This window comes from Suricata suricatta, chromosome 16 (assembly GCF_006229205.1).
Source record: "Suricata suricatta isolate VVHF042 chromosome 16, meerkat_22Aug2017_6uvM2_HiC, whole genome shotgun sequence".
Taxonomy (NCBI): Eukaryota; Metazoa; Chordata; class Mammalia; order Carnivora; family Herpestidae; genus Suricata; species Suricata suricatta.
In genome coordinates this window covers 12,296,063-12,309,273 of record NC_043715.1, presented here as the reverse complement: position 1 = coordinate 12,309,273, position 13,211 = coordinate 12,296,063, and the positions used below count along the sequence as shown (strand labels likewise).

Here is a 13,211-nt window from a genome sequence, read left to right as displayed (position 1 = left end):
ATAAGTGTACAGCTTTGTGGAAGCTTGAGGTTTTAAGACAAGCACAACTGATCATGGACAAGTCACTTTCATCCCTCGGACCTCTGCTTTCTGTCCAATAAGGGGGATGGACTATATTCTCTTGACGATTCCTTGCAGCCTCCTTCATTTTCTTTGGCAACCTGATGTTGTCAATATATTTGTGAATATCATTTAGGTTTCTTGCCAGTCAGAAGAAAGAGATCCAAGCTCTGATCGAAACTTTTAGTAGCGGAGCCTGGGTGGCTGAGTCAATTGAACATCTACTCCTGATTTTGGCTCACGTCTTACGATTCCAGGGTCATAGGGACTAGGGTGGAGCCTGCTTGAGATTCTCTCTCCTCCCTGTCCCTCTTGCGCTTTCTCTCTCTCTCTTTCGCTATAAATTAATTAATAAGTCAATAAATCTTTAGTAGCTGTTCCCTAAACCAAACTTGTAATGTTTATTTTTGAGAGAGCTAGAGAAAGAAGGTGAGTGGGGGAGAGGCAGAGAGAGAAGGAGACAGAATCTAAAGCAGGTGCCAGGCTCTCAGCATAGAGCCTGATGGAGGGCTCTTAACCCACCAACCCCCAGATCATGACCTGACCGGAAATCACAGGCTTAACCAATTGAACCACCCAGACACCCACTAAACTAAACTTTTAATTAAGGTTGAGTACAAACAGTTTCAGCAAGAGGGAGGGGAGATTATTGATATCTTTGAATGTTTCCAAACATGAACTTGCACCAACTCAAGCAGTTGATGATAACATTTTTCAGCAAAATGTACATTATAAAATTCACTATTCAGAATTTATTATTTTAATTTTAGAGAAAGTACATGAGTTGGGGAGAGGGGCACAGGGAAAGAGAGAAAGAATAAACTAGGCTCCACACTTGGTGCCTAGCCCAGCATAGGGCTTCACGTACGGCTCCATCCCAGAACCCTGGGATCATGACCTGAGCCAAAACCAAGAGTTGGACTCTCAACTGACTGAGCCACCCAGGCACTCCATAAAATTCAGTACTTTTAACATGCCTAGGCTTGCATTCATTGAGTTAGTCCATTTTTTTAACAACTTAATTTTTTCTATTTTTTTTAATGTTTGTTTATTATTTTTGAGAGACAGAGAGACAGCATGAGCAGGGGAAAGGCAGAGAGAGAAGGAGACACAGAATTTGAAGCAGGCCCCCAGGCTCTGAGCTGTCAACACAGAACTCAACATGGGGCTCCAACTCACGAACCCCAAGATCATGACCTGAGCTGAAGTCAGCCACTTAATAGACTGAGCCACCCAGGCACCCCGACTTAGTCCATTTTTTTTTTAAACATATTGATTGACCACCTTTCTTTTTAAATTTTTGTTAATGTTTTATTTATTTTTGATACAAAGAGAGACAGAGCATGGGGGGGGAGGAGCAGAGAGAGGAGACACAGAACCGGAAGTAGGCTCCAGGCTCTGAGCTAGCTGTCAGCACAGAGCCTGTCGCGGGGCTAGAACCCACGAACGTGAGATCTGACCTGAGCCGAAGCCGGAGGCTTAGCTGACTGAGCCACCCAGGTGCCCTGACTTAGTCCATTTTTAAGGGAAATTTAAATCCATCTTCCAGACAGAACAATATTAGTTCTGTATTTGTATTTGAAGACGGTCAAGAGGAAGTTTCCCTCTGGATCCTACCGAACTATTTTAATAGAAATGTATAGCTGATAATAATGGCTATTATTGAACAATATGCCACATACTACCTTAAGCAGTTTGTTTGTTACCTTGTTTGGCTCACACAACAGTCCTATGGGATACTCTTTTATTTTACAGATCAAGAAACTCAAACTTAAGAATTTTACATTACTTGCAGCAATGTAGTAAATAACTTGGCTGAGAGAATTATATACTTATTCTTTCTGGGTACTGACTATATGCTGTGAAGAGACTCTGTAACTGCCACTTCAGAAGTTTTGTTTGTTTAGCCAGTATATTAAATGCCTTCCTGCATCAGGCACTAAGATAATGATATTGAATAAAAGTTTCCTTCTTTTGTGGTATTCATCTGCTAGATGGAATGAAATATACAGAAGATAACCATTATGTAATGTGATCTGTGCAAAAATGAAGTATTTTACTGTTTAAGGCCTAGGGGAACTTAATGAAAGGAAAGACATTTGGAATGGGATTCACCCTTCAGCTAAGTGGTTGAGTTAGATAATTCTTTAAAGTTCCATCTAACCATTCTGATGACAAAATGCTTGTCTGTGTTTCAGAAAGTGGTAGAGAGAGAACTGGATGCTCTTTTGGAACAGCAAAACACCATTGAAAGTAAAATGGTCACTCTCCACCGGTTGGGGTGAGTCTCTATCTTAACAAGAGCCATTGTAGTTCCAGCAAGGTCCACTGGATAAGTTATTGTTTTTCCTAATGTTCTGTTATAAAATGCCAGTTGATTTTGACGTGTAGAGGAGGATTGCTTCAAGGTAAAGTGAACACTTAAGGGTATAATCAAGTGGTCAAAATATCCTTGGATCAACAAGTACCAAACTCATTTGGAAACTTACTGGAAATGCAAATTAAAAGGTTCTACTCAAAACCTATTGAACCAGAAACTCTGGGTGTGGAGCCCAGGAATCTAACAAGCTTTTAACATAACAACACATACCATGTGATTCTGACGGATGGTTCAAATTTGAGAACCATTGTTCTTACAATTTTTGTGTATTGGCTAGTCATAAAAATTGCTCTTTGACCTCATCACCCTCTTTAATAGTTGGTTAGTGCATTTTATACTCAGCAATTGGTAGCATCTGTTCTCTAGTTCTTTCGCAGTACTATTTTGGGGGTGTCTTTAGTATTTATAGAAAGTAATTTTTTATTTAATACTGGCCTGAGTTTTCAGTAAAATACTCTTTAGAAAAAGCTGTGAGTAGGGGCACCTGGGTGTCTCAGTCAGTTAAGCATCTGACTTCTGTGCAGGTTAGGATCTCACAGCTTGTGGGTTTGGACCCCATGTTGGGCTCTGTGCTGACAACACAAAGCCTGCTTGGGATGCTTTCTCTCTCCCTTTCCGCCTGCCCCTCCTCCACGTGTGCACGTGTGTGTGCTCGTGCTTTCTCTCAAAATGATAAATAGGTAAACTTTTAAGTTTATTTATTTATTTTGAGAGAGAGGAAGAGTGCAAGTGCATGGAGCTGGGCGGCGCTGGCAGACAGAGGATCTGAAGCAGGCACTGTGTTGACAGCAGAGAGCTCAATGTGGGGCTCAAACTCACGAACCATGAGATCATGGCCAGAGCTGAAGTTGGATACTTACCTGACTACACCACCCATGCACTGCTAAACTGATAAACTTAAAAAAAAAAAAGAAAAACTGTGAGTAATGTGAACTTAACTAAAAGCTATGGGGAAGTATAAGGAGAGTAGAAGACATGGTCTCCATCCACAAAATACTTTCCATCTCCTACGCCTCCCTTCTCCCCCTATGGATATGTGTGTACTGACATGTGTCTCCAGTCCCAACCTGCAGTTGATTGAAGGAGATGCAAAGCAGCTAGCTGGAATGATCAACTTTACCTGCAACCTAGCTGAGAATGTATCCAGCAAAGTCCGTCAGCTTGACCTGGCTAAGGTAATGCCATTGAACTTCTGATGTTTGAGTTAGTAGAGAGCAGTAGAAAAGCTACCATGTTAAAAATTAGAGCAGTATTGGGGCACCTGGGTGGCTCAGTCAGTTAAGCATCTGCTTTCAACTCAGGTCATGATCTGACAGTTGGTGAGTTTGTGCCCCGCATCTGGCTCTGTGCTGACAGCTTGGAGCTTGGATCCTGCTTCTGTGTTTTCCGCTCTTTCTACCCCTTCCCTGCTAGCACTCTCTCTCCCTCTTAAAAATAAACAATAAAAAAAATTTTTTTTAATTAGAGCAGCATTGGGACGACTGGGTGGCTCAGTCAGTTAAGCATCTGACTTTGGCTCAAGTCATGATCTCAAGGTTTGTGAGTTTGAGCCCTATATCGGGCTCTGTGCTGACAGCTCAGAGCCTAGAGACTGCTTTGGATTCTATGTCTTCCTCTCTCTCTGCCCCTCCCCTGCTTGTGCTCTCTCTCTTTCTCTCTCTCTCTCAAAAATATATAAATGTAAAAAAAAAAAACTTTTAAAAATTAGAGCAGCACCATTCACTAGAAATCTAATATAAGATACTGATATTGTGCTGAAGATAGCACAAGAAGAGAACACTTCAGACCCATACCTTTTAGGAATAAAGACATAGAAATCCTCAAAACACCACAAACCAGCAAACCAAATATAGCAACATATAAAAAGGATTATACTATGACTGACTGAAATTGGAGGGTCGCTTTACTATCTGAAAATCAGTTAATATAATCTACCATATCAATAGAATAAAGGACAAAACTACATGATCATCTCATAAACTCGAAAAGCATAAACTCATAAAACTTGGAATAAAAGGGAACTTCTTCTGATAAAGGCCATCTATGAAATACCTACAGCTAACATGATACTGGTGAAAGACTGGGTGCCTTCCCCCTACGATCAAAAACAAGGATGTCCACTCTTGATTTTCTTCAACATTGTACTGGAGTTTCTAGCCAGAGCAGTCAGGCAAGAAAATGAAATAAAAGTCTTCCAGTTTGGAAAAGAATATGAACTACATAAGTAATTTTAGATTTTCTAGTAACCATTTCTACTTTTTATTTTTTTTATTTTTAAATAGGCTATGTGCCCAACATGGGGCTTGAACTCATGACCCTGAGATCAAGAGTCATGTGCTCTATCAACTGAACCAGCCTGTTGCCCCTCTAGTAGCCACTTTTTAAAAGAACAGAAATGGAGCGCCTGGGTGGCTCAGTCGGTTAAGCCTCCAGCTTCAGCTCAGGTCAGATCTCACATTCATGGGTTCGAGCCCCACGTCAGGCTCTGTGCTGACAGCTAGCTCCGAGCCTGGAGCATGCTTCCAGTTCTGTGTCTCCTTCTCTCTCTGCCCTTCCCCCTCTCATAATCTGTCTCTCTCTGTATCAAAAATAAGTAAAACATTTAAAAAAATAAAATAAAAATAAATAAAAGAACAGAAATGGGTAAAAATAATTTTAATAATATGTTTTATTTAACCCATTATAGCCAAAATAGTATGGTTACTATAAGATGCTATTCATGAGATATTTTGTCTTCCTTATTTCTGCACTAAGTGTTTGAAGCCCAGTCAGTGTGTGTCTTACACATCTTAATTTGGACTAGCCACATTTCAAGTGCTACAGATCATTAATGACTACAGTAGTGAATAGCATAGGATCTGGGCTCTTGAATAAGTCAGTCCAAGCCTCAGTTTCCCCTTGTGAAATAGTATAACTCCTCCCACTCTCATCTGTCTAGATCCTACTAAAATAACTCACCATGAAACACTATCATCACACAGCCCCCAAGTTACATATTAAAAATTTTTTTTAACCTTGGTTGCCTGGGTGGCTCAGTTGGTTAAGCATTTCACTTAAGCTCAGGTCATGATCTCATGATACGTAAGTTCGAGCTCCGCATCGAGCTCTGTGCTCACAGCTCAGAGCCTGCTTTGGATTCTGTGTCTCCCTTTCTCTCTGCCCCTCCCCCATTCACTCTCTGTCTTTGTCTCTCTCTCTCTCAAAAATAGCAAATGTTAAAAAAAAAATCTTGCTTAATTCTAAAAAAAAAAATACATATATTTTACTTATTTTATTACTTGGATTACAATTCCCTGTTGCCAAAATATCAAATACACTCTGGTTCCATTATTAATTTACCATAAGCCAAATATAAATATGGTTTATCACTATTCCTGCTTCCATTAAAGTGATTAATCTGGCCCCATAAATAGAATTGTATGATACTTGTCAGTATTATTGCTCAGCATCAGTAACAGCCTTGTGAGTGGTAGTGGCAGGGCTTCTGGTTAACCAGACTCGGCCCCTGACCTACCTGCCTTCTGAAGAGATGGTGTTGAAAGAATAGGACATTGTTTCTAAGCACCGAGTCTTTTTGCAGAACCGCCTTTATCAAGCCATTCAGAGAGCTGATGACATCTTGGACCTGAAGTTCTGCATGGATGGAGTTCAGACTGCTTTGCGGAATGAAGATTATGAGCAGGCTGCTGCCCATATTCATCGCTACTTGTGCCTGGACAAATCAGTCATTGAGCTCAGCCGACAGGGCAAAGAAGGTGAGCATCTATCCCAAACTGTTGATTTCTACTGTACTTATAAGCATCTATAATCTGAATAAGGCAAAATCAACCATGAAAAGGGCCTCTGTTAGGCAATTTCCTTGTCTGATATTCAACCATATATAGATTATAGACCATCCTAGGGTATGCACTGTTATTCCCATTTTATGGAAAAGGAAACTGAGTCCAGATCTGTTCCTCTGGTCAGTGGGTCCTTTCCATTTGACCAGACTGCCTACTCATAAAATTAAATTCTTAGGGGCGCCTGGGTGGCTCAATCGGTTAAGCGTCCGACTTTGGCTCAGGTCAGATCTCATGTTTGTGGGTTCGAACCCTGCATCAGGCTCCGGGCTGACAGCTCAGAGCCTGAAGCCTGCTTCCGGTTCTGTGTCTCCCTCTCTCTCTGCCCCTCCCTGCTCATGCTCTGTCTCTCTCTATCAAAAATAAATAAAACATTAAAAAATTTAAAAAAAATTAAATTCTTAGCCTGGTATTTTAGGCCTTCTGTGATCTCAGCCCTTCCTTCCGTACCTGGTTTTGTACTATTCACTCATGAATCCATTCATTGTGCACATATATGGACTCTTCTATATGCCAGACTATATATTACTTGCGATACTGTACATGTAAATACTTTTTTCTTTTCATCTTTTTGTTTCTATTCCTTTGCTTATTTCATTCCCTTTGTTGGAATGTATGTTTCTCTTATTCAGGTATCAAAAACCCTGCCCATCTTTAAAAGATGGGATATCATTTCTGGGAAGACTTTTCTAATTCAACCAGAGATGTGACTTGTGCACGCTTTTCTTATTACACTTACCGTACACTTGTTATAGTTATTTGTGCATAGGTCTTATTTCTTTTACTTGATTATAACTTCTTTTTGTATTTATAATGAATTGTGGTACACAAAGTGGTATAGACCTGACATAGTTCCATTCTTTACATTAATTCTCAATTTCCCCCCATTGCACAGGCAGCATGATTGATGCCAACCTGAAATTGCTACAGGAAGCTGAGCAGCGTCTCAAAGCCATTGTAACAGAGAAGTTTGCCATCGCTACTAAGGAAGGGGATCTGCCCCAGGTGGAGCGCTTCTTCAAGATCTTCCCACTGTTGGGTCTGCATGAGGAGGGATTAAGCAAGTTCTCAGAATACCTTTGCAAGCAGGTATGGCCCCTGATTGCTTGGTAGGATAGTAGTATGGTTCTCTGACTGCAGATTAAGACACTGTAATGATCCAGTTTTTGTGGATTTCTCACTTTCCCCTTTTCTTCTCTTGCTGTAGCCCAGCAGGACTGGATGCATACATTCATTCACCACTTATCTATTGCCAGTCTGCTGCATACCAGGCATGGCCTAGACATCTACTGATGGACATTCATTTCCAACAACTAAGTGAAAATATAGGAAACCAAAAATGTATATTCTCTGACCTTGAATTATACTTTTTAAGCTGTCAGCCAGGAACTGGCTTCTTTTAAGAGCATTCAGAGTTATTGGTTAGTTATTTTAAGACTTCATAACCAAGTTTGAGCTCAAAATAAGCCACACTGAGATGAAGCAGGTGATGTTACTTATCATTAAATCCTGAAAAAGAAACAGGTTTCAGTTAAAGTCTGAAATCCTTCCCCTTGACCCTAGATGGAAAGAAGCAAATCTCAGCAGGCATGTATGCAGAGGGTTATTGTTTGTAACCATATGTCAGAGTGCCTTCTCCCACTCCCCACAAAGTTCTCTATAATGGTAAACTGTTCTGCTTTGAGAAAAGTGAGACAGATCTATACACACTAACATACTGCACACTCTGATGTATAGTTAAGTTAGACTAAATACCTCCATTTCTGCTTAAAATGGTAGACATGGTAGGGTGTCTGGGTGGCTGAGTCAGTTAAGTATCCAGCTTTTGATTTCAGCTCAGGTTATGATCTCATGGTTGGTGAGATTGAGCCCCACATCAGGTTTTGCAGTGACATTGTGGAGCCTGCTTGGGATTCTCTCTCTCTCTCTCTCTCTCTCTGCTGCTTCCCCACCCGTGCCCAGGCTCTCCCTCAAAGTAAATAAATAAACATTTGCCAAAAACTGACAGAAGTACCAATAAAAATACATATATGAGGAACCTCCATACTGTTTTCCAGAGCGGCTGCACCAATTTACATTCCCACCAACAGTGTAGGAGGGTGCCCATTTCTCCACATGCTTGCCAGCATCTATAGTCTCTTGATTTGTTCATTTTAGCCACTCTGACCAGCATGAGGTGGTATCTCAGTGTGGTTTGATTTGTATTTCCCTGGTGATGAGTGACGCTGAGCATCATTTCATGTGCCTGTTGGCCATCTGGATGTCCTCTTGGAGAAGTGTCTGTTCAGGTCTTCTGCCCATTTCTTTACTGGCTTATTCATTTTTTGGGAATGGAGTTTGGTGAGTTCCTTGTAGATTTTGGATACTAGCCCTTTATCTGATATGCTATTTGCCACTATCTTTTCCCATTCTGTCGGTGGCCTATTAGTTTTTTTGATTGTTTCTTTTGCAGTGCAGAAGCTTTTTATCTTGATGAGGTCCCAATAGTTCATTTTTGTTCTTGATTCTCTTGCCTTTGGGGATGTATCGAGGAAGAAATTGATGCGATTGAGGTCAAGGAGGCTGTTTCCTGCTTTCTCCTTGAGGGTTTTGATGGTTTCCTGTCTCACATTCAGGTCCTTTGGCCATTTTGAGCTTATTTTTGTGAATGGTGTAAGAAAGTGGTCTAGTTTCATTCTACATGTTGCTGTCCAGCTCTCCCAACACCATGTGTTGAAGATGCTGTCTTTTTTCCATTGGATACTCTTTCCTGTTTTGTCAAAGATTAATTGGCTATACACTTGTGGGTCCAGTTCTGGGCTCTCTATTCTATTCCATTGGTCCATGTGTCTGTTTTTGTGCCAATACCATACTGTCTTGATGATGACAGGTTTGTTGTAGATGCTAAAGTCTGGGATTGTGATGCCTCCCGTTTTGGTTTTCTTCTTCAATATTACTTTGGCTATTCAGGGTTTTTTGTGGTTCCATACGAATTTTAAGATAGTTTGTTCTAGGTTTGAGGTTCTAGGTTTCTATCAATAAAACTCCCCTATGACCCAGCAATAGCACTGCTAGGGATTTACCCAGAGGACACAGAAGTGCTGATGCATAGGAGCACGTGTACCCCAATGTTCATAGCGGCACTTTCTACAATAGCCAAGTCATGGGAAGAGCCTAAATGTCTATCACTTGATGAATGGATCAAGAAGATGTGGTATATATATACAACGGAGTACTACATGGCAATGAGAAAGAATGAAATCTGGCCATTTATAACAAAGTGGATGGACCTCGAGGATGTCATGCTAAGCGAAATAAGTCAGGTGGAGAAGGACAGATATGATATGTTTGCACTCATAGGTCTAACAGGAGAAACCTAACAGAGGACCATAGGGAGGGGAAGGGGGAAAGAGAGTTGGGGAGAGAGAGGGACACAAGTCATGAGAGACTATTGAATACTGAAAACGAATCGAGGGCTAAAGGGAGAGGGGGAGGGGGAAAGGGATAATGGTCATGGGGGGGCTCTTGTGGGGAGAAGCACTGGGTGTATTATGGAAACCAATTTGACAATAAACTATTATTTAAAAAATACATATTTGTATAAACATAGGATATTTTTCAAAGGGTTAACAACAGTTATGTCTGGAGAAGAGATTTTAGGAGTCGGAGAGGAATAGGTAAGAGGAAGAATGGCTTTTCACTGAACACTCCTTCATTCCTTTTTAATGTTTATGTATGTTTTACACATTCTAAAAAAATTAATTAAAATATAGGAAAGAGGGCTGGCTAAAAAAAAAAAGAAAATGCATTATACATATATGTAATGGTCTTATGGCACTTTTTTTTTAACATTACTTTGCCATCTTGGGCCTAGAAATGCCTTCTATTTTTAATCCTTTAAAAATCCCTTCTGTGGTACCCAGATTCTTTGTCCTGCTCAGTGAATCACCATTAATAATTTAGGTTATACTTGGAGAAGTTTAGTGAAACTGGGGACTCTTTCCCTTTGGCTAATGGCAGTACATATCTTCAAAGAAACAGAAAACATTATTTATACCTCTGAGTTGAAGAAGAGTTACCACTGTGTTCAAGTTCTTTGTCTTGCCTGAAGCCCAGACAACCCCGAGCCCACAGGGAGGTTGCTGTGTGTTGCATAGGCTTTCAAGCATCAAAGCAAACATGGGAAAAAGAAAGTCACTGGGAGATCTTTTTGGAAAACTGAGGCCAACCTTTGATCCGAGAACTCCTGTAGATTTTCTGCTTTTTTCAGGTGGCCAGTAAAGCTGAAGAGAATCTACTGTTGGTGCTGGGGACAGACATGCGTGACCGGAGGGCTGCAGTCATCTTTGCGGACACACTCACTCTTCTGTTTGAAGGTAAGCCTCATTCTCCACTCGAAGGAGACTGAAGGCCTTTCAACCTAATACCCACACCCTAGTGTGTCTTCTCTCCCCACTAGCCTTCAGTTTAATCCTGTATCTTGCTGTGTATTGATTTATCAGAGAAGTAACTTCCAGTTCAGTATCTAATTAGCAAAAATTAGAGTCCCTCAAGTGTTTTGATCCTCCCTATCCCTCAAGACCTAAACTCTAAGAGTAAATTTAACCCTAAATTACTGGGAAGAGAGTGATGCTGGTTTCCAAAGATGTTCCTACTGAAACTATCAGTATAACTTAAATGCCTTCTAGTTTACCAAATGCTGTACATATTTAACAGACAAATTTTCTTAGCAACTCCTAGCACTGGCAAGAACCAACTGTGTTCATTTTGGGAGATGAAACAGCCAGTCTAAAAGGGTTGAGTTAGACCCCAGGTCAGTCCTGAATAGAAGAAAGGAGTTTATTTTGTGGAAAAACATTTGGAATCCAATCCTCTCATTTTCTCCATTCTAGGTATTGCCCGCATTGTAGAGACCCACCAACCAATAGTGGAGACGTATTATGGGCCAGGGAGACTTTACACCCTGATAACATTCCTGCAGGTGGAATGTGACCAACAAGTGGAGAAGGTGGTAGACAAGTTTATCAAGCAGAGGGACTACCACCAGCAGGTGAGCAGGAAAAGCTACAGGTGGGTTTTGAAATAGCCTTAACCAGTGATACTGAATACATTAAATTGGGGATGGGGAGGGGAAGGGATGAAAAAAGATGAAGGTAGAAAAATAAATATGGAATGCAAATTGGCCTGCATCTTGCCTGTCACCAGCTTACTTTGGATTTGAGGTGATATCAAGATGATAACATAGTACAAGATTGAGAAAGAAGTAGAAAGGACTTCCCGAAAGAAACACAAAATAGAAACATTAGACCAACGCTCTATCACAGAATGTGCAACAGTGCCTTCTGGGGATACAAGGAGAATTTTACTTCTTAAGGTTGAATTAAGTGTCAAGTAATTTGTCTCCAATTTCTCCTTAGTTAGGTGCTAATGGTAATAATTATTTTTGGAGTAGCCCATACAACTTTATTTCTAGAACTCTACTGGACAGTAGTTCATTGTAATACCATTAATGCATTAATGGTGGGGGAGAAGCATTAGCATCTAAATTAAAGTAAATCTTTGGCTCATCATCCTGATAGCCTACTTTTGGCTTGCTTGTTAAGCAAACTAAACTTAAACATTCATCTATGCCAGAAGTTTAGAGTGCCTGGCAAGAGGTAGATAGAAGGACAGTGGGAGAGAGAATTCTCATTTCTTTGGTATATTGCAGTTCCGGCATGTCCAGAACAACTTGATGAGAAATTCTACAACAGAAAAAATAGAACCAAGGTAATAACCTCTTCAGCCCCTAAAAGTTTGAATTGGTAATCATGTATCATTCAGAGACTGATCTATTACAATGTAGTTTGTTTTAAAAATATTTTACCTATGATTTAAGCTTTTACTTTTTTTCTAATAAAAGTAATATATGCTTAGGGCACCTGGGTGGCTCAGTTGGTTAAGCTTCAGACTCGGGATTTCAGGTGAGGTCATGATCTTATGGTTTGTGAGATTGAACCCCATATCAGGCTCTGAGCTGAGCCTGTTTGGGATTATTTTTCTCTCCCTCTGCCCTTCCCTTCCTTGCTTGCTCTTTTCCTCTCAAAATAAATAAGTAAACATAAAAATAAGTAAATAAATAAAAGTAATATATGCTCATTAAAAGAAAATCCAAACATTATAAAAATGTATTCATTCAATCAGTAAATTTTTACTGAATACACATTATGTGCCAGGCACTTGTCTTTTATACTGGGAAGGTGACAGCAAGGAAAGTAAGCAAACACGACATAATTCTTTGTTTGTGGTATCTGTAGTCTAAAGTAGACAGATAATAATAATAGCTAACATGTATATGGTGTTCACTATATGGTATCCATTGTTCTCAGCACTTAACATTCATTTATTCCAGGGTTTCTCAGCCTCTGTACTATTGACATTTTGGCTGGATAATTCCTTGTTATAGAGGACTGTGTTCTGCATTATGAGATGTTTAGTAGTGTCCTTGGCCTCCACCCACTAGAGTAGCGTTATGTCACTAGACACTGCCAAATGTCTCAGGGGTGGAGGATGGGAGATAAAATCACCTTCATTTGAGAATCACTGATTTAATCCATAAGCATTTTTTATAGATGAGGAGACAGCCTGAAGAGGCTAAGTGACTTGCCAATGGTCATACAATGAGAAGATGACAGTCAGGAATAGAATCCAAGCAGTCAGACTCTAGAGTTCATGTTGTTACTCAGTATGATATACTAAGTGTATGGTGCAGGGAAGCATATCATAAAGGGATGTAACTAAGCTGATGAAATTCAAGGAAAAATCTCTGAGGAAATTACCTTAGATCTGAGACCTTAAGAGTAAATAGAAATAAGGGGCGCCTGGATGGTTGAGTCAGTTAAGCATCTGACTCTTGGTCTCAGCTCAGGTCTTGGTCTTGCGGACTCTTGGGTTTGAGCCTTGCATCAGGCTGT

General features: G+C 40.3%; 1 protein-coding gene across 3 annotated transcripts in view; it reads left to right on the top strand.

Moving 5' to 3' along the window:
• Positions 1-13,211, top strand: part of COG4 (component of oligomeric golgi complex 4) — a 28,925-nt gene that overhangs the window by 642 nt on the left and 15,072 nt on the right. Inside the window, exons 2-8 of one of the 3 annotated variants that reach the window (XM_029924433.1) lie at positions 2,259-2,341; positions 3,501-3,615; positions 6,021-6,195; positions 7,175-7,368; positions 10,529-10,634; positions 11,151-11,308; positions 11,969-12,027. In XM_029924433.1, the coding sequence (XP_029780293.1) occupies positions 2,259-2,341; positions 3,501-3,615; positions 6,021-6,195; positions 7,175-7,368; positions 10,529-10,634; positions 11,151-11,308; positions 11,969-12,027 (890 nt within the window). Of the gene's footprint in view, positions 1-2,258; positions 2,342-3,140; positions 3,616-4,722; positions 4,885-6,020; positions 6,196-7,174; positions 7,369-10,528; positions 10,635-11,150; positions 11,309-11,968; positions 12,028-13,211 lie in introns of those variants that run through there. The other 2 variants (XM_029924434.1, XM_029924435.1) reach the window with 2 other exon arrangements.